The sequence below is a fragment of the Fringilla coelebs genome (genome assembly GCF_963513975.1).
Source record: "Fringilla coelebs genome assembly, chromosome: 5".
NCBI classification, from domain to species: Eukaryota; Metazoa; Chordata; class Aves; order Passeriformes; family Fringillidae; genus Fringilla; species Fringilla coelebs.
Genome location: NC_140033.1, coordinates 53,857,153 through 53,878,673, shown reverse-complemented (window position 1 = coordinate 53,878,673; position 21,521 = coordinate 53,857,153). Strand labels below are relative to the sequence as shown.

The following is a 21,521-nucleotide window of genomic DNA, read 5'->3' as shown; positions in this document are numbered from 1 at the left end:
AGCTAATGTAATTTGACTTATTTACAGCAAATAATTCATTAATTGTAAGTCCCCAGCTAGCATCTTTTACACATATTCTAACCTTCTAAACAAGTAACAAAAGCACTCTCCAATACTTTACTTTCTTAAACACACTATAAAATGAATGACATGTCTGCAGTATATTAATATGCACCATATTTAGCCAAGTAATTCAAAACAAATAAAAAGTGGTCCCTTCAATTTGGAAATACTTTTAAATTTTTTTTGAATATACAAAACATACTGTTACCTTATGCATTGCATGCAGATTTAATCGTTGTGAAAGCAAACCATATGTTTCTGTTCAGATAGCACAGTTTTTCACAGTTTTCCACAATTGTTCTTGGCACAATTTTCTAACATGACTGTTAAAACTCTCAAGGGTATTTTTAAGGTACTGTAGTCAGCAGAAAAGGAGGGGAGGATGTGCCTTATTTCTGGCTTCCTTTGGTTTTCTTTTTGGTTTTCTTCCTCTTGCTCTTTTTCATGTCACCTTTCTAGATACTGTGATTTTGATTTGCAGTTTACTAAGCTATGTTTTTTGTCTGGAATTCTTGTAAACTTTGAAAGGAACCCATCCTGTAGATATGCATCTTTTTATGATTTGCTAGAGACATATAAAATCTTCCTGCTGCTCTAAAATGCTTTTATTTGATATGCATTTTTATCACTGTTCCAATTAAAAGAGAACAGTTCCTCTATTCACTACTTTTGTACTGGATTCAGTTCAATGCATACAAATTGACCAAGACACATGGCACAAGGCTCTTGTAAAGGTTCAAAGTCACTTTACCTTTCTGGCAGTCTGTCATACCTTTCTTGCATCACAGCAAGACTTGATGAGGTATTACGCTAGTATTTATTTGACAGAAAGTGATAGCAAAGCAAGCAAAATGTAGCAGGAAAAGAAGATAGCAGCAAAACGTAAATTATCCCCTCTGTTATTTATCATTGTTTAAACAAATCTATTCTTGCCATGTTACATAAAATACCTTAGTAGAGCTAAAGACTAGAAAAATGCAACTCTGTTCTGGATTTATTACCACCAAAGCTATCTGTGCACAGAAGTGCCCAGCATGATGCTGGGAACTCCTAGCTGGTTTCAGTAAGCTGTCTGGAGAACTGCATTTTTGGTGGGCTTTACTTGTGTGTCTGTAAGGTGGGGAGTTTATGTGCGGCCTTGAGCTCTGAGAGTGCCATGGGCACACAGACCTATGGTGTAGCTCTCTGACCAGCTGCAGGACACTGAGGCATGATGGATTACTCCCAGAGTTCATGTGGTAGAAAGGTTTTCTGCCCCCGTGAAGAAGTACACTTCCATTTTCCTGCATAGAGCCATTCTGTATGTTACAATGGCACCTTGAATTAATTAAGTGCTATTTGCACAATGGCCAGTGAGCTTGGATTCTTAAGCTTCTCATGTTTGATCTGTTTCCTGTTTCAGAAAACAGCAAAACTTCCAAGGACTACAAGGACAAGAAGATAATAATAAGCTGCTACCATATTTCAAATGTTGCATGATAAAATGGTGATTCTTGCACATATTTGCCATGGTAATTTCAGAGCTGAAACACCAGCTCTACTCAGGGCAATTCTGAAATTGACTTTAGCTGTTTTCCATGTTTCTTAGCAGGTGAACTTCTACCTTTCATTGCAAGGCATTTGACAGTATCCTCAAAAAGGCTCAGGCTGCTGGATGAAAAGGTGAAAAACTGGGGGAATGGGGGAAAATCTCACTTCTAGTTTATGTCAGCGATTCAGCCAGATGATCAACAATCATTAGTTTAATGAGGTACTAGCATAGTCTTTCACTCTCCCAGATCCCCAAAAGCTTAAACCATCCAGCAGCTTCTTCCTTGCAACAAGTGCCACAGCCAAAAGCAAGGCCTGGCCGTCACCTTCTCCTCACAGCCTACAAATTCTGCCAAATGTACCGGTGAGTCTCACTTTCCTGCTCAGCTACATGGACAAGCACCTCCTCTTCGTGTCGCCGAGTCCTTAGTGAAAGCAAACAGCGGTTCACCTTCAAACAGCTCAGTGGGCCAGGACAGAAAGCTTTCACTGACCTGTCCTCTTGCCTTTTCCTTGCAGCCTTTTCTTTTCAGAGCACCCACTGAGGCATTGCACTTTGCTTCTCAGCTGAGTGTATTGTCATATTGCTGGAGTCCCACGCGTCCATCTCCTTCTCGCACAAACTGCTTCTGTTGAAACATGCTGATGTGATGTGCTTGCCTGCTCAGCTATTCACACCATCACATTCTGTGTCCTGCTTGCAGTCTGAATCTAAATGAGGAAGTTTCTGGCTATGTCTCACAAACACAGATGTGCCAGGATGAAAAGGTTGCTTGGACTTTGCCATTTACGTTCGAAAACAACCATTCACTCCACAATCAAGAGACAGCTTTCTTTGCTTTACATCCTGCAAACTTCACACACAGACAGACAGACACACACACGCGCACACACACACACACACCAACACACACACATGAGAGCTGTGTGCTTTCTTTCTCAGCTGCACTCACCTATCCCCCACCTTGACCTCTCTACCACTTTTCTCTTGGCCTGGCCGTTCATGGACATTTCCTCATAAGACTCCCATTGTGTTGCCTATCCCTCCCCTACATTGCCTTGCCTTTCCTACCCAGTCTTGCATTTCCTTGTGTCCTGGTTTAGGGCAAATTTGGGAGAGAAACCCCAGGGGGGCTCCTCTAGGAAAGCAGATTCAATCGGCTCCTCCCCACCAACTGGTCCGGGAGAAAATACCTCCTTGGAGAAAAGTGGAAAAAAACTGTTGATTAAACAATAAAACCTAAACAATATTAAACAATAAAACCCCTTGCTGCTCCAAAAGAGATGACAAACCCAGAAAGTCCCCTCCCTGGGTTGCAGCTCAGCTCACTCAGCCTCTTACCAGTCCCTCCGGTGCTGGAAATGTCACAGGCCAGGCCTGGCCTGGTGGGCCACAGGTGCGAGCTGCTGGTGCTCTGCTGGGTGTTCAGTCCAGAGCAGGTTTAAACAGGTCCAAAGAAAAGGAAAAACACCCACAGTCCAGGGAACTTCTTTGCTAGCTAAACTAACTAAAAGCAAAGGAGAGCTCTGTCCCGCTGTCCGTCCATCCGCAGACAACACAGTCCAGGAGCAGGAATGTGGAGGAATGAGTGCTGTGTCTGAAAACAAACTGCATGCTTCTTCTCTCTCCCCTTCACTCTCTGGAACGAGTCTTAAAGGTGCAAAACTTCTTATTCAGCATAAACAGAACAAGACGATTGGGAATAAAAGCATCATACAGTCAACCCAGGACACCTTGTCGTTCCTGACCATTCCTTTCCTTTCCTTTGCCTTCCTGACCCATGCATGTCCTTCCCTTGCCCTCTGTATCAATCCAGTGCCTTGCATTGACTCGCTCACCTATCCTTTTCCTTCCCGTTTGTCCAGCTCCAATCTTTCATTTCCTTTTCCTTCTAGGACTCTTACTGCCTTGCCTCCCTCTCCTTTGTGTTGCCTGGCAAAGCCACCACTTGCCTTGCCTTGCCCTTGAATCACCTGCCCACCTGTCCCCCACCTGGAATTCAACACCTCTCTTTTTGTGGAATTTCTTCAACTTCCATTGCCCTGCCTGCTTCTCCTAGGATTCTCCAGGCTTCCACTGCCTTTTTTTTCTCAAGGCCCCAGTGTTTCAGGAGCACGCGAGAGCAAGCCTGGAGGACATCACGTGCAAGCACACCTATCTGTCCTGACAGCTTTCTTCAGACATCTATCCTTACATGTCTTGAATTTTGGACACAAAATTCACCTTTCACCCTTGCGTTTCAGGACCAGAATGACAGTTCTTTTGCATGCAAAGGAAAGCAGGCAACCCAAGTGTCTTAGATGCAGATTAGAGATGGCCCATGCAAGATCAAGGCTGAACACAGCGGTCTGTCCTGGCCGCTTTTGGGTACCAGCAACCTTTGAATGCACCTGCCACTTGCCTTGCTTTGGCAACCCAACAGTTCCCTTGCCTTGCCCTGCTGATTCTCCATTGCTTTGCATTCCCTTGCATGCCCATGCCCCACATTTGACCTGCCTACAGTTTTCCTACAGGCCTTTGCCTTGCTGTTATCATTACTCCCTTCCTGTTATCATTACTTCCTATGCCCAGCCTTGCCTCTAACTTCTGGGACTTCTCTCACCTATCACTCCATTTGTTTTCCTCTCATGGCTTCAGCCTTGCCAGCCTCTCCCTTGACTTGCCTACACTTGCTTTGCATTGCCTTACCTGCATGGAAGGCAAGGTAAAGCAAAGCCAGGAAGTTATTTGTAGGGCTAGGCAAGGCAGACATAGGCATAGGAAAGCAAGGGTAGGCCAGGAAAACTAGGCATGGTACTGGAGGCAAGGCAAAGCCAAGTGAATTCGAGTGCCTTTCCTTCAGAAGTAAAATATATGCTGGCAATGTTGGTAGGGCAGCTGATAAGGTACCATGGGGAGGTATAGTCCAGCAAGACACTTCTGTCCTGGCCCCTTGTGTTTCCAGGTACATTACATTTGACTTAACATATAAGCAACAAAACCCATACATAACTAAAGTACACCTCCAGCTATTCAGAGATCATGATGCTCCTTTCTGTATGTTTAACAGGTCTAAAGTTCCCATGCTACTGCAATTTACTCCTTTGGATGGAGGAATAAAGCCTGTTTTTTCCTGACATAAATGTGTGTTGCTGAAAGGTTGTCTATTAACTTTCTCTAGCAGTACTGCAAAGAGCCTTTCTGAGACACAAGAAGAGAGAAATCATGACACATGTTCAAGAAGATGGCAGTTTGTGTAACCACAAAAAATATATTCTCCCTATTAAAAAGAGAAATATTTTAAATACATGTGTGCATACATGTGTGCAAAGAATAGCTGAAATATTTCAGAAATGCCTCGTTCTGGTCGTAATGTCTCCATAAGGGGATAAACATATAAAGGCAGTGCCAAAAGGAGAATACGGTGATGAAATATTTCCTGAAAGGAGGAGGAGCAACAAATCCAACGCAGCCAAGCGCACGTTATGGACCTGGCAGGGCTGATCCATCGACAGACCACAAGGGCGAGCTCTTGCCCAGGAAATCCAGCCCCAGGCTTGCAGCTCCACCACTCTGGTTCTTTCGTCCTCCCGTGCTGTCAGGCAGGGGAGGGTAAAAAAGAAAACAAGATTTTTAAAGCTTAACGTCTTCTCTTTGAAACCTTTATACTTTCATGCCTCTGTTCTTGAGCAAAGCCAGTGCCAGTGGGCAGAAATGGTACTAGCCACAGAAATATGTTGCTGCAGGTGCAGATTTCTAGTGATACAGAAACTTTCAGAGGTTTCAGTATTTGAAGACTCAAGGAGAGTTTCATAATGATCAAAACATGGTTGTTTTATCCGTACAAAGATTCTTCTAGATACAAATATTCATCTTAACTAATTTTGCCTTTAGTGGTAGACTCCTTAAAATCCATTCTCTTCTGTGAATTCCTCTACTATAAAGATATAGAGCATTAAACGTCAATGAACACCTTGCAAATTTCAAAAATATTTGATGAGGGGGACGCACCACAGATTACAGACTTTTCAACAGTGCCAGCTGCAGCGAAATCATCAGCCTCCAGATAAATGGGATAAAGACAACCAAAAGCCAAATTATACCCGAAAAATGAACACTTTCCTTCAAACTTCAAACATTAGTAGTTTAATCCTGGTTGTATGTAGTTACTGTTAAAATAATATTTGGATAATAGCTAGCTACTGGCAGCATTCTTTTTTTTTTTTGTTTCATGTTCACACTCAGTCCCAGATGTTGCAGAACATCTTATGTAAGTGGCTTTGTCTTCAGTTCATGCTCTACAGACAATTTTTAGTCCCTGGTGCAGACACTGCAGAGGGGGAGAATATAAACTCTCAATGTACTGTTTTAAAAGATACCACTTAAGCTTAAATCATAGAGAATGCAGATAAGTAGTTCTTCATATTTCCAATGCATTATCATGTAGGAAAGATAAGGCTCAATTTAGTGGTACAAACTTCAGACTGTATTAATTATTCTCACAAAAAATCACTCACATATCTTTTTCAAATACAGTATGGCCATAAATGGCTGATTAGCAGTGATATGAATTAAAGCATTTTAATTATCCATGAACAAAAATGTAACTTGCATTACTTGTAGATTTCAATTTAACTGTGTACTTAGAGAGGTGATATTCTGAAATTGCAAACTCACTGTTTAGTTTTATGGCTTCCTTATGTTTGCACCTATGTACAATATCTTTGTCCTATGTAATTTACATCCCAGGTTCAGCTCACCACCACAAAAAACAGGATAGCACCTTCTCTTAGCCACAAACTCCTGCTCTTTACTGTGTCTGGTTCAGCCTGCACCTGATATAAGCTGATTTAACTACCAAGTATTTTGCTGGGCTAGAGAGTTAAATCAGCTCAGGAAAAATCTGACAGAGTCAAAGCAGGGCAGTGAAAGGAAGACTGGCACACTGTTACAGATGGAGCCCAGAAAGATTAGCTGGCTAATTTAACTGGTTAAGTCCAATATCCACAGTCAAGTCTTACAGACTCCTCTCAGTTTATCTCCACAGCTATTTCTGTAAAGGTTATGCTTCTTGCTAGTTCCAACATCGAGTTGGAATCCCATGGCCTGCTTTAGAGAGGTGACTTCCACACTGACACGGGGATGACCTGATCAACTTGCTTTCAATGGACTGGAAAGGGGCTGGCTCTGCTGTTTGCACAGGAGGAGATGCTGCCTGTATTACATTCCTTTTATCACCACAGGACCCTGAGTTTTTACTTAACAGAAGAGCACAGTACTAAAATAGACTATTTCAATTGTTATGCACACAATTACCAAAACATATCTAATTGCTTTATAGACCTCTGTAATGCAGCTAAGTTGCTGAAGAACTATCACCTCTTGACAGTTACATCTCCCCTTTGGTATTAATTCCTGAAAAGTGATACTCAGACTTCTTTTAAATGGCAGCAGTAGTCAGTGTAACTAAGAGTTTAAAAGTTTTCTTGAGTTTTTAAAGCTGAAATTTCTCCAATTTACAGCCTCCTTGTAGAGAGAATAAACTTTCTTTCTGAGAACATAAGTACTCAGCTGCCTCATTCTTGCCTATCTGTTTTGTCCTGGGTAATCCAAATTGGCATTCATGAAAGCAAACAGTATAATTTACATCAAGCAATCAATGCTGGTAAACTCAGTACAATTCTTACTAGTCTAGCCTTTAAATTCAACAAACACAGATTTATCTAGTTTTGTTATTTCCTTCAAAAGCAACATTCTACACTGTATAATCATAAGGGCAAAGTAACCAATAAAATTTGAATTCCACAAAACTTAATCCAAAATCTGTGTTGGTTCAGCACAATCAATAACAGAATTGGTTTGCATTCTTACTACTCCAGCTACCAACATTCAAAATGGTTGTCACAAAGCATTACATTTTCCTGCTGCCAGCAAAATGACTGCTAAAACAGAAATGCCAGAAAAATCTTCTAATGTAAGAATTCTACAAGACAGAGATATCTACTCTGTTTATCTCTGTGTCCTTCAAATGCTTATTCACAGTCATAAAGCAACATATGTCACTCTGGGACTCACAGAGGCACAATTAGGAAATCAAATCCTGAACTGCTTGTAGGTGAGTCTTAGAAAAAATAAACTTTCTGTGCTTAGACTCCCAAATAGTGAAATTGTATTTTCAAACAAGACTACTCTTCAGAAAATAATTCTTCGACTTCACATCTTCACAAAAACCTGACAGATTTGTTTTACTTACAACCCTGATACTGGCCTCTCATATTTATTTTTCACAGTCATTCTCACATACGTGTTGGAAGAGTAACCGTCCTTTTAATTTCTCATATAATTTGTGATCTGTGAGGAACACCTATTAAAACTGCAAATCATACAGAAAAGCTTTAGGAGTCTTTTAAAGAGGTTGCAATTTAATTTTGCTTTCTTGTGCTGGTATTGGCTGGGCTAGAGTTAATTTTCTTCACAGTAGCTGGCACAGGCCTCTGTTGTGGATTTGGGATGGAAACAGTGGTGATAACTCAGGGTTGTTTTGGTTATTGCTGAGCAGTGCCTGCACAGAGTCAAGGCCTTTTTTGCCCCTCACACCACCCCAGCATCAAGGAGGTTGGAGATGCATAAGAAGCTGGGAGGAGGCACAGCCAGAACAGCTGAGCCCAGCTGACCCAAGGAACCTTCCATGCCATAAGGTGCCATGCTCAGTGTACAGAACAGGGGGAAGGAAGAGGAAGGGGACGATGTTGGGAGTGATGGTGTTTGTCTTCCCAAATCACTGCTGTGTGTGCTGGGGCCCTGCTGTCCTGGAGATGGCTGAACACCTGCCTGCGCATGGGGAATGGTGAATTAATTCCCTGTTTTGCTTTGCTTGCGTGTGTGGCTTTTGCTTACCTATTAAACTTTTATCTTAGCCCATGAGTTTTCCCACTTTGACCCTTCTGATTCTCTCCCCCAGTCCAAGGGTAGGAGCGAGGAAGCAGCTGCACAGGACTTTGTTGCCAGGTGGCGTTAAAGCACGACACTTCATTAAGAAGAACCCAAAGATAGCCATTCTTTACTCCAATTCTTTACTACAAACGCTCCTTCAGTTCCATAAACATTAGTTATCAGGAGGACAGAAAGGTACAACATTGAGTTTTAAAGTTTAAAGAAAAAAATCTATCTGGCCCATTGTATAACTAAAGATGATTAACATATTTTTGCCAAGACTTTCAGCTACTGATAGACTAAGCTCTGTGCGAAATTGTAAACACAGTGAGGGCTTTTATTTTTTGCGTTGAATATTGCCAATCAATCTCTTTCAAATACATTCCTCTCCAAGTACAAAGTTCATTAAGTCATTACTTGCAAATTTGCTTTTTTGGTATTCGGTGGGTTTTTTTCGACAGTCTAGAGTTAAACATGTCAGACAAAAGAGGTGACTGGCACATGCAAGCCTGGGCAGACTTTTTCAGGATGGTGAGGGGGTTCTAAGTTATTTCAAGTCGCTTATTAACATAAGCTGCTAACAGCGGTGCACTGCAGAAGTCGCAGAGGCTGTATTTCAGGTTCCAAGCTGTAACCCAGGGACACTGGAAATGCATGGGAAAGGTCTCATCTCTGGAACAGCGGGGCTCCCTTTTAGTGTCCCACAGATCGTAATTGCCCTCACACGGACCCTGCCCGGCAAGGTGGCACTGGGGCGGCAGGTCCCGTGTCCCCTAACACCAGAGGCAGCTGCTGGAGCCGCCACTCTCCAGGAGGAAGGGAGGGCCGCGGGTGGATAAACAAAGTCCCCTAAGGTAGGCTAAGGTGCGCTAACAAGGTCCCGGGAGAAGGGTCGCCCTGACGAGCGCTGGAAACCATAAGACAGAAACCTGCCAACCACCCGGTTTGACTTTTCCTCCAGCAGCAGCGAGAGTCCCCAGAGAGGCTCAGCAGAGACCAGCTGGTTTCTCTCAAGGCGGTGTGAGGCACTAGACGCGCAGAGAGGAGTCGAGACCCAAGGCCAGGGGCACAAGGACAACAGCGGGGCCGTGACGCCCCGAACAGCTGGCGGGGAGGACGCAGCCATGGCAGGGGGCGCCACGGGGCTCCGACAGCGCGAACTACAGGTCCCGGCATGCAACGCGCAGAATGGCGCATGCGGCCCCCGCGTTCCGGCGCCTACTCGGTGGGGCGGGCAGAAGAGCTCGTCCGCGCCGTCCTGCCCCTGCCGGCGGCTACGGCAGCCCAGGCCTGGCTCTACTCCCGCCGTTCGGCACAGCTGATTATGGCTCTAATCATGACTTTTAGCTCTTCTCGGCACTCGGGAGTGCCGCTGCGACCGGAAGTGCCCGTTGCCATAGCACCTCGTCTCCCCGATGAGCATCCCGGGTGTCCCCAGGAGCGGTCGAAGCCGGTGTTTCGCGCGCAGACAGTCTCTATCGCTCCCGCGGCCGCGCCCCACGTGGTGCCACCGTTAAACACCTCGCGTCATTCATGCAGCGCCGCGCGGGGCTGCGCTGGCCACGGCCCCCCGCGCAACCCATTGGCCGAGCGCCGCTCCGCCCGCCAATGGGCGCCGGCCACGCTCTAACCGCAGGAAAACGCACATGGAAAGTTACGATTGGCGACGACGACTGAAGGCCCCGCCTTTCAAAGCTCTCCATTGGCTGCCTGTTTGGCGTGGTGTGCTGCTATTGGGCCGAGTGGCGCCGTTCCCCCCACCCTGGGGTTGATAAGGCGGAGGGGGAGGGCCGCGGCCGCTCCAGTGGGATCGGCGGCGCGGGACGGGCTCGGGAGTGCAGGGCGGCGGCGGGCTCTTCTCTTGTCACTGCGACCGCCATGAAGTCGGTCTGGGGGCTCGCTCTGGCGTGTGTGCTGCTCCTGGCCGGTAAGCGCCTGCGGGTTTCTAGAAGGTTCTGGCGGAGGGGTGTCCAGGTCCCGGCCAACAGGCCCCCCCGCCTTCCCCCGTTGTTTGCTGGCGTGAGGGGGACGGAGGCCGCCGAGGGGAGGTGAAGTTTCCGGCGGGACCCCTCCGTCTGCCTCAGCGGAGAAGGGAAGCGATGCTCGGGCCCTCGCCTGCCCTGCCCGGGCCTGGTCCTCTCCGGGGATGGGGCGGTGGGGGGAGGGGGCTGCGCGGCTCATGCGCCGTCACGGGCGGGGGTGGAGGGTAGGAGGCGGCCTTTCCCTGCCCATCTCTCGTTTCTCCGTTTGGGCTGAAGTCCCCTAGGGAGGGGGACTCGAGGGGCAGCGCTGAACGTGAAAGCGTGGGGAGGGTTAAGCGAAGAAGCTGGGCAGTGCCTAGTGTGGCGATCGGGCTCAGAACGCTAGTTTCCTTGTTTTTCTAGTGTCTGTCAGAGCCGATGAGGTGGATGTAGATGGGACCGTGGAAGATGACTTGGGCAAAAGCAGAGAAGGGTCTCGAACGGATGATGAAGTTGTTCAGAGGTTCGTACCTGGGGCGCTCTGCTTTTTAAAGGGTCAATTTGAGCACCAGTAATGCCTTAGAGGTAAGAGGTGAATGCTGTTCAAAAGAGAGAACCAGTCAGCTTGGGGAAATCCTGTCAAGACTGTTTCCTTCTAAATAAAATTGAGCTTGAGAACTTGGATTCAGAAAAGTTCAACTTGTTTTTATCAAATATTGATAACTCTTAATTTGGGTTTACTTGTGCATGTCATAAACTGTGTCAGTTAAGTGCCTGTGGATGAAATAGCTCTGTGCCCATGAAATGCCTCACCCCTGTGAGGTGCACCACATGCTGAGGATGCAGTAGCTTTAAGACTACTAGTATTACTTCCTGATTTTTTTAAATTTCAAAAAGTCTTACTTGCAAGCATGAATTTTCTCTAAAGCTTTTGGATTATGGCAGTGTAGTTGAGGGTTGTCACTCTTGCACTTGACTTCTGTGATCATGTAATTTTGTGCTGCATCAGTGATTAAGTGTTATTGCTGCTGCTTTGTGCTAAAATTAAATTAGTCTTGCTGTTTGTGGATGAGACTCCTTGATAAGTTTTTCACTGTCCTAACAGAGAGGAAGAAGCTATCCAGCTAGATGGCCTAAATGCATCCCAGATCAAAGAAATCAGAGAAAAATCTGAGAAGTTTGCATTTCAAGCAGAAGTGAACAGAATGATGAAGCTAATTATCAATTCTTTATATAAAAATAAAGAGGTTAGTGCCTTCATCTTCATATCATGTTAGAATTTTGGGAGGTGTGTGTCTGTTTCTCTCTTGGCATTCCTGACTACTGGTTTCTATTTCAGATTTTCCTACGGGAGCTTATTTCAAATGCGTCAGATGCTTTAGATAAGATACGGTTGATATCATTAACTGATGAAAATGCTCTTGCTGGCAATGAGGAACTTACAGTCAAAATCAAGGTAAGAAGGATTAGATGCAAACATTCCTTTTAAAGAAGTGGTGGAGGAATGCAAAAATACATACACTCTATCATTAAATTTCTGGTTTTGGCTTATACTGATGCAAATACTAACTAGGACCACATGAGGACCCTTGCAATTAACTCTATCAAAGACTACTCTTCTTCTAATGGTAAAGTTATGTTCCTGATTTTATAAAGAGCAGCTGAAGTATTGGACTACTTTGAAGGAAGGTTTTCCTTATTTCTGTAGTTACTGCAGATTCAGTTTATTATAGCTAGGCATGTTTAAATAGCTACTATGTACCACTTTTCCTTGACATGTATTAAGAATCACAGTGAAGTCAAACTGCATTTTTGTCTTTATTTTTTAATTTTTTCAGTGTGATAAAGAGAAGAACATGCTTCATGTTACAGACACGGGTATTGGCATGACAAAGGAGGAGTTAGTTAAAAACCTGGGTACTATTGCAAAGTCTGGTACAAGTGAATTCTTAAGCAAGATGACTGAAATGCAGGATGATAGCCAGTCAACATCTGAGTTAATTGGCCAGTTTGGTGTTGGCTTTTATTCTGCTTTCTTAGTAGCAGACAGAGTTATTGTCACATCAAAACACAACAATGATACTCAGCATATTTGGGAGTCGGATTCAAATGAATTCTCTGTGATCAGTGACCCAAGAGGGAACACCTTAGGACGTGGCACAACCATAACGTAAGTATTAAGTTTCTTTAGTCTTAAAATAAAAAACGTTGTGTGGGTACACTTTGCTTACTGGAATATGTGAGTGACTTTAGCTTTGTAATTAGCTGATTTCTTGTAATACAGCTTTATTCTTCAGTTTAATAGAAATATGCAAAATACAAACTGCATCCAAAAAGAAATGTAGTTCATGTTCTGTTACATGAGCTAACAAAACTATGAATGTCTTGACAACTGTCAGCAAGTAATTCCAGACAGTTCAGCTCTGTTCAGACTCGTTTGGTCACTCAACACAATTCTGGCCTGGCAAAACCCATACAGGGGCTGTAGAGCTTTGTTTGGGATCAGGCTGCTGTTTATATATCAGTGAGACTGGTCTGATGCAAAGTTCAAGCTGGAGGTAGTTTGCTAGTCCTATTCTCATTGCTTTCATGAGCAGGTAAATTTACCTGGTCTGGATTTAGAGGGTGTCTTTCTGGAGGGGGCACTCAGTGTAAAAAAGTCGATCTTGGTCTCTAGTTTTAAGTAAAGCCCATGGGGGTGTATCAAGATCCTGATAAGTATCAATATGATTTGATGTTCTCATATAATCTTTGGAATATTATGTTCTGCCTCAGTCAGTGAAAACAATTGCTAGTTGAGTAAGAATTGTATTTTTGAAGAGATACTTAGAGCTGAGCTAATAAAAAAAAAACTCACTTGCATAAATCTAAATTGCTATGGCTGCAGCAAAAATTACAGGTTGTTCTAAGTTGGGACCCACAAGGATCATCAAGTCCAACTCTTATGTGAATGATCCCATATGGGGATCAACCCTCACTCTTGGTTATTAGCACCATGCTTTGGCTCAGTTGGTCAATCTCTGAGGCATAAGAAATGTATATTCTGCTATAAAACTGTCAAATACCTGTCCAGCACTAAAAAAGGTTTGTGGGGTTGTGGTTTTTTGGTGGTTTTTTTTTGTTTGTTGTTTGATTTTGATTTATTTTTGGTTTGTGTTTTTTTGGTTTTTTTTTTTTTGTTTTTTTGGTTTTTTCTTTAGCCTTGTCTTGAAGGAGGAAGCATCTGATTACCTTGAGCTGGACACTGTTAAAAATCTAGTGAAGAAATACTCCCAGTTCATAAACTTCCCCATATATGTGTGGAGTAGCAAGGTAAGTATATTTAACTGAGCATTGTTCAGTAGAAGGTTTGGTTAAGATCTTCATGGCCAGATCTTTCATGAATGCTGAGGGCCTGCCATAGAGCTGCTTCTTGTCTAATTTCTAAAACTTTTCTGTTCCTGACTCTTTTGGCTACTATTTTACTAGGGATTTGGGGTTTTTTTTGCTTGGGTGTTTTTTTTTTTTTTTTCCAAATGCTGGTCTGTTGCTAAAATCACAAACTTGAAAGGAACTTGGTTTTATTCTGACTCAAAGAACTTTACCAAAGAAAAAGCACTGCAAATTACTAATAAGGATCTTTGTTCCATTGGCTTTGGTAGATGGAAGTTCTGTTAAGTTTTCAAACAGAGCCATAGCTAGATACCCTTCTAAAAGAAACAAGACAGTGTCTTAGATTTTAGGCCTGTTGTGATGTTTTCTTTGTATAGTACCAACTTAAAAGTGTAGCACCAAGTCACTGATAAGCATTATGTGTAAAGCATTGAGGAACTTAAATTTGAGTGGTGATCTCCCAGTGTATTGAAGGAAAGTATGTATTAATGAAAAAGCAACTGAAAAATACTAGTCATAGAAAAGTTTGCTACAGACAAATAGCAGAAATCAGGCTAGTGCTGTGAAAGATTAAACTGTTTGAGAGAATACTACAACATACCTGATAGGAAGTCATGGTCTTCAAATCTCCAACTGTGGTTGTCTCTTTAGACAGAGACTGTTGAAGAACCCATTGAAGAGGAGGAAGCAAAGGAGAAAGAAGAAGAAACGGATGATGAAGCAGCAGTTGAAGAAGAGGAGGAAGAAAAGAAACCAAAAACTAAAAAGGTAAGCTTTGTTAGCCTTGGGGTCCTGTAACTCAGGTCAGATAGCAATTTTCCTAGGTAGGTGCATTTGAGGTGCATTTCAGTAGTGTGTGCTTTCAAGGAGCAAATCCTTTTAAAGTGAGATGGTAGGAGAAAAGGTTTCAAATGAAATCAGCTAGGTAGAAGTCAGGCAGATGATTGGCAGTAGCCTTGTAAAACTGTGGTCATAGCTAATTATAAGTACTTGCATGAACTGCTTGAAATGGTAGCGGAATTCTATAACCTGACACTGTTGACAAGTTTAAATTTAACATACTCTGCTGGGAAGATTTTTCCAGAGTGGCATTAGAACAGAAATGCTGGTGCTTAGTGAATGTTTATATAACATGGAACACACTACATTTTGTTTTGTTCCTATGTGTTGCACTTGTGTGTATACTTAAAACGAGAATGTCCAGGTCATTGTATAATTTGTATAATAAGAGCATGTTTGGGATTTTTACATGCTATTTTATGTTTTTTCTTCAGTGGAGTGTCTTTAATTGGCCTAACCTGAAGTAGAGAGTGAGTCTTTTTAATACTATTGTGTTTATTTACCTAGGTTGAAAAGACCGTCTGGGATTGGGAGCTCATGAATGACATAAAACCAATCTGGCAGAGACCATCTAAAGAAGTTGAAGAAGATGAATACAAAGCTTTTTACAAAACCTTTTCCAAGGTAAGCTCGGGGCTTCAAGATAATTCCAAAGCAAGAGGCTTGCTATAGTATCGTTTGCTATGTAAATAAAGCTAAGTGCTTATAGAGTGGGCTATTTCAGAAAAATTAATTAGTTGTTGTCAGTAGATGGAACTGCAGAGAGTTTAGAAGGTATAACATCTCAGTCAGGAATTAAATCTTTTTTCCAGAGAGAAGGTACTGCCATTCAAGTATTGATTAGTCTAGATTTCTAAAGTATTATGTTGCAGCTCGTGGGGAGCTTATTGATGTGTTTAAATGTTACAGGGAAGTTTGTATTTAGTCTGAGGGTTGTGGTGTTTGTTGCCTGTGGAGGAAGAAAGAGGGAAACACTTTTGTAGAAGTGTTGTCTTTGTATTGTACCCTGTATCTTAACTGTGGCGTGATGATAACTCTATTGGTTATTGTCCTGTTGGCAACTGTTTAGTGACTAGCTTACTAAAATCCAGCAAAACCTGGGAGGTCTCCAGGAAGGTTATGTAGGAAGGTTATTTTTACATGAGTAACTCTGCTCTTGTAACTTAAACTTCTGTCTCCATGATAGACTTTAGCAAAGCATGGCTACCTGGATTAGTTGTAAAATAATTGCACTTATTTGCCAAACTCTTTGTTATTATTGGAAACCTGTTAACTCACTGGTATATTCCCTATGTCAATTGAAAGTGTTCTCTCTTCACAGGAACATGATGACCCAATGGCATACATCCACTTCACTGCTGAAGGGGAAGTAACTTTCAAATCCATCTTGTTTGTTCCTAATTCTGCTCCACGTGGACTGTTTGATGAATATGGATCCAAAAAAAGTGATTTCATTAAGGTAGGACAGAAAAGTGTGTGGGTATCGTTTTGTGCAAAAGAAAAAAACCCTAAAGTAACTTGGGTGCTCTCTGCTCTTGAAAATTCAGCTGTATGTTCGAAGAGTGTTCATCACTGATGACTTCCACGACATGATGCCCAAGTATCTTAACTTCGTTAAAGGTGTTGTAAGTATTATAAATATTACTTCGATTTATTTTTTAGCTTCAAATACTGCCAGATATACTGAAAATTTTGTTTCTCAATTAGGTGGATTCTGATGATCTTCCTTTGAATGTATCCCGTGAAACACTTCAGCAGCATAAATTGTTAAAGGTAAGCTAATTGGTTTTAAATTCCTTCATTGTAAGCACAACAGCAGCAAGATTCAGGAGACTAAATAGTTTGATGAATTTTGTTCCATGGTTCTGAAATTAATGTGAAGGAAACTCAGTTATTGCATTTACAGATTACTTGTCGACTTCAGATCAGGGATACAAAGTGGGATTTGTATTGAAGTAAGGTTGCATTGAGGGCTATTCAAAATACTTATTGTTGTAACTCAGTATTACTGCCTTTTTTAGGTGATCAGAAAGAAACTTGTTCGCAAAACTCTTGATATGATCAAGAAAATTGCAGAGGAAAAATACAACGACACATTCTGGAAAGAGTTCGGCACTAATGTGAAGCTTGGTGTTATTGAGGATCACTCCAATCGTACCCGGCTTGCTAAACTTCTGCGCTTCCAGTCTTCTCATCATGAAAGTAACCTCACAAGCCTTGATCAGTATGTGGAAAGAATGAAAGAGAAGCAAGACAAAATCTATTTCATGGCTGGTGCCAGCAGAAAGGAGGTGTGTAAGAGTGAAAGAAAGAGGGAAGGAGTATAGTATATTATAGCTTCTAGTTTTAGTATCATAGATGTTGCGAATTGTGTATTTACTGTAAATGTGACGACTCCATGCTTACGTTACTACTGCAGTTCAGTTTTTCTGGTACCAATATTTGCCAGATAGTTCTACAGGTTTTTGTAGCTGCTGCTACAAATGCAGTTAAAGTGATATCTTAAATGTTTTCATCCTAGGCTGAGTCCTCACCATTTGTTGAGCGTCTGCTGAAAAAGGGCTATGAAGTGATCTATCTGACTGAACCTGTAGATGAATACTGTGTTCAGGCTTTGCCAGAGTTCGATGGCAAGAGGTTTCAGAATGTAGCAAAAGAAGGAGTTAAGTTTGAAGAAAGTGAAAAGTCTAAAGAGAGTCGGGAAGCTTTGGAAAAGGAATTTGAGCCCCTCTTAAACTGGATGAAAGACAAAGCTCTCAAAGACAAGGTAAAATATTGTGTTATATGTAGTGATTATTTTTGTTTGTCATACTTGCTACAACATACCTTGCAGATGATTTGAGCAAAGACTTGACAGTAGCTTCTCTGTCTTCATGGGTGAACCTTTATCGATAACATCTTTATTCAGGAAGATAATGAGTTAGAACATCACCTTAGACATTTTTCAGAGATTCTTGAATTGACAGGGAAGTTCAAGTTAAGCTATTAGCTCTGGGAACTAACATTAGGGTGTTTTGGGTTGTTGTTTTTGGTTTGTTTTTTTTTTTCCTCTACAGATTGAGAAAGCTGTGCTATCTCAACGTTTAACCCAATCTCCATGTGCTCTTGTGGCTAGTCAGTATGGATGGTCTGGTAACATGGAAAGAATCATGAAGGCTCAAGCTTACCAGACTGGGAAGGATATATCTACAAAGTAAGCTTCCAGTTCTGTAGTAGTAGACATGAAATTGCTTGGTGTGCGCATAACAAGCTTCCGCCCAGTTCAGATGATCCTGGGTGTTCTTAAGGTCATTTTACAACCAAGTTAGTCTCCATTATAGCCGTAAATTGTTATTTTCAAGCCCAGTATGAAAAATTGCCTGGTAAGCAAGACTCATCAGTGGCATTTGGTATCTGCCATTTGTTGGCAAAATAAGATGAACTTAGTAACTTGAATGCTCTTTATAGTTGCACTAGTATTAAAGGAGGGGGGGATTTCACTTGTTATTGTGACTGTAACCAGTGTATGTAGATTTAAAGATATCATTGGGTCCTGTACTTTAAAACTTAGTGCTGTAATTTCTCTTCTCAGTTATTATGCCAGCCAAAAGAAGACATTTGAAATTAACCCCAGGCATCCACTGATCAAGGACATGCTGAGGAGAGTCAAGGTAAATAACAGCAGTGAAACATTTGACTGACTTGGCTGCATACGACCTGCTTTAACAGGTGTCTCTTGATTTTCTGGTGTTCTTTCATGTTAGGAAAATGAAGATGACAAAACTGTTTCAGATCTTGCAGTGGTATTGTTTGAAACTGCAACTCTGAGATCAGGATATATGTTGCCAGACACTAAGGAATATGGGGACAGAATAGAAAGGATGCTTCGTTTGAGTTTAAACATTGACCTGGATGCAAAGGTTAGTTTGTCTTCCACTTGAACTGATAATTGACCTACTGTTGCTCCATCTTAAAAAGTGCAGCTGTTTCATTCACTTGTATAAAATGAAATGTATCCAGCTTCCTGCAGTTAAGTGGGCCACCAAAAGTCCAGCCATGAATCCTGTACTTAATACTCATGTTCTCCTTTCCTTGCTCTTTTTTGTTGCTGCTTGAGATTCTGCTGTCTCATTATGCTTCTTAAGCATATTCCTGTCCTTAATTAAGTGCTGGCTCTACAGGAGTAAACTGGGCATACAGGCTTTTGCCTCCCATCTCTCTAATGGAGAAATTCCTAAGTGGGTAAAAATAATACAGATCCTCATAACGCTGTGCAAGAACTTCTGTTGGCTGTTTTGCTGGAGTGGAGCAGTGCTATACAGATTTTACTTTTTACTTCAGGTAGCTGGTGGCAAACGTTAGGAAATAGTAGTGAATCCTTCCATAGCCTGTATTTAGCTAGTGCACAACTAGTTAAACAACCCAAGCAAGTAAAGCAAATTGCTTGTGACCTTTGTGTACAGGTGGATGAGGAACCTGAAGAGCCTGAAGATGCAGCTGAGGAGGCAGAGCAGGATGAAGAGGAACTGGATGCTGATGCTGAGGACAGTGAAACACAGAAGGTAGGGTCTCAGGTTTGATGCTTTCTTGACAATATTTATGTGCAACTTCATCTGTGGGTACTACCTGGCAATAAAGTTCACTTTGCCTTTCACGACACTAGCTTTTAGTGTCAGGTGTTCCAGGCTTATCTTGGAGGGGGAAAAAAACTGCAGTACAAATTTATTATTAAACTGTATTGTGAAAAGATGACACTGAGTTACGTTCAAAGCTGGCGCTGAGTTAAGCTTTAGAGGTTGTAACAGTGCTCTGTGGCAAGAAAAGGGCAACAAATCCTCTAGTGAAGATAATTATCCATGGTATTTCCACAGCTTGTGGGCGAAAACATGAACAATCATGTTAAAAAATTGTGTAATTTTAAATGCTTACAATACAGACTTGGAACAGCACTCCAGACAACACCACTTCTGAACAGTTCACCTGTCATGTGAAGTCAGCCTTCACTTAGCTCACGTCTGCAGTTTTAATTATGTCTTGATGATATGCTGAACTCTTCTAATACCATAGCTTCTTGATAATACTAACTTTGAAAGTTGCTATGAGGGATCAACTGGGCCTGCTTTCTTGGGTTGCTTTTGGAAGACACCTGCAAGATGATATCCTGTGACTAGTGCAAATATATAGCTTATGGCAATGTAATTTCCTACTGTTAAATGTCAGATTAGGTAAGAATAAATTTGAGAATCAGTATTTATTGTACTATACCTACTTAATTTTGATGCCACTGCTGCTGTGTTTGCACAGCAGTATAATATAATGTGCAGTGACAGTAATACAAATTTCTGTTCTTCTGGGGTTCTTGTAACTTTTTTCCACTTTCCGAAAGTAATATTATGATTCTCTTTTGTCTTCACAGGAATCCACAGATGTGAAAGATGAACTGTAAACTGCCCTCAACTACTGTCCTGCATTGGGGGGTTAGGAGGGAATGTGAATTAGATTGTTTTAGGGTTTTTTTCCACCATAAAATGTTGAGGGGTGGTATGGGGTTTTAAGGGTAAAGGAGGTCCTTTTTTTTTTTTTAAGTTCACTTTTCTAAAAACATTCCTCATGAATGTAAATTTGTATTATTTAACTGACTTGGTGTAAAATCTTGTCATGTACAAAATAAAATGTTCCCAAAACACCACCAACTCTAAATGTATACATAGCAAGTTCATCTTGTGGGCTGGCAGAAAGAAATGAAGGTATGGTCCTGGGTGTTCAGGTCTTCTGTGCAAAGAGGCTGTTTGGCAATCCTTGGACTTTCCCATGCTGGCACAGCCGCACCTACTTGTAGCATCTGCCTGTGGCTTGGATTTACATTTACAAACCTGCTGTGCTACTGCTTAGCCAAATACACCTGTTAGCTGAGAGCTGTACTGAACTTGCTAATTGAAATAAGACTGAGTTAGGTATCTCCAGCAAGCCTGAGAAAGAGGAGATAGGGTGTTCAAAAATGACATTGGAATTGAAGCTGACAGCTTGTGTTGGACTCTGTGACTTGACTCCATAGGATAAGCAGCAGCAGCTTTACAGATAAGGGGAGGAAAAAACATTTCCTTTCACTAACTGTGGACAGCTATCATCAGAACTGTCTTACTACCTATGAACTGGTACCATCCTGCATGGCACTTGGAAACCCTGCCTTTGACTTGTGTAGCTACAGCAGTTCTGTTTCTACAAGCTTTTTTAAAGGTGGAAGTTCTCTTCACATATTCTAAATGCTGTCATTCCTAAATGTTTTCACTCTTGTTCTTAGTCTCTTACAGCAAAGCACTGTAGTTACTTAATGTTACTGAAACTAAACCTGTTTAATTTTAGACATGTTAAGGTTCCATTCATTATGTTAGCTTTATGAAGTGGTTTTCTCACTAGTGCCTCTACTTGAAAACATCTTCACGGACTTGGTAGAAAGTGTTTAAAGTGTTTACAGTGAGGATTTGGGGGATTTTTCTTTCTTTTTGCCTTCCCCTGTGGAAGAAGGATGTAGGAGTGGTTTTTCTGCACAATGATTCTATTTAAGAACCAATCTTTTCTGTTTTGTTAAAAGAACTTCTGTGAAGTTACAAGCTTCTGCAGTCTGAAGCAAAAAAAGCTTTCTTACTAGATGAGGGCACTAAATACTAACCTGAAGCATTTGCTTTCCATTTACTAGGCTTCTATATTGCCCAAAATATGCCATGTATGAGTGATTGTTGTGTCAGGATTTTAGAGTTAGATTGAAGTCTGAGATGTCGAGGAAAAGGAGCTTAGTTTGGGGGGTTCTCAAGGGAGGCTGGGGGGGGAGTGTAGAGGGGTCTCAAGGGAGTCTCTGGTTTCTG

At 42.0% G+C, this 21,521-nt stretch overlaps 1 protein-coding gene across 1 annotated transcript; it reads left to right on the top strand.

Annotated features, from left to right (window-relative positions):
• Positions 1–10,299: 10,299 nt before the first annotated feature.
• HSP90B1 (heat shock protein 90 beta family member 1) lies at positions 10,300–20,347 on the top strand. The gene is made up of 18 exons (XM_084205806.1): positions 10,300–10,433; positions 10,891–10,990; positions 11,573–11,714; positions 11,807–11,923; positions 12,306–12,637; positions 13,668–13,779; positions 14,491–14,607; positions 15,187–15,303; positions 16,001–16,138; positions 16,227–16,304; positions 16,387–16,452; positions 16,701–16,970; positions 17,201–17,446; positions 17,736–17,872; positions 18,251–18,329; positions 18,423–18,578; positions 19,122–19,220; positions 20,075–20,347. The coding sequence occupies exons 1-18, from the start codon at positions 10,385–10,387 to the stop codon at positions 20,102–20,104; spliced, it is 2,385 nt and encodes a 794-aa protein (XP_084061932.1). The 5' UTR covers positions 10,300–10,384; the 3' UTR covers positions 20,105–20,347.
• Positions 20,348–21,521: the final 1,174 nt, after the last annotated feature.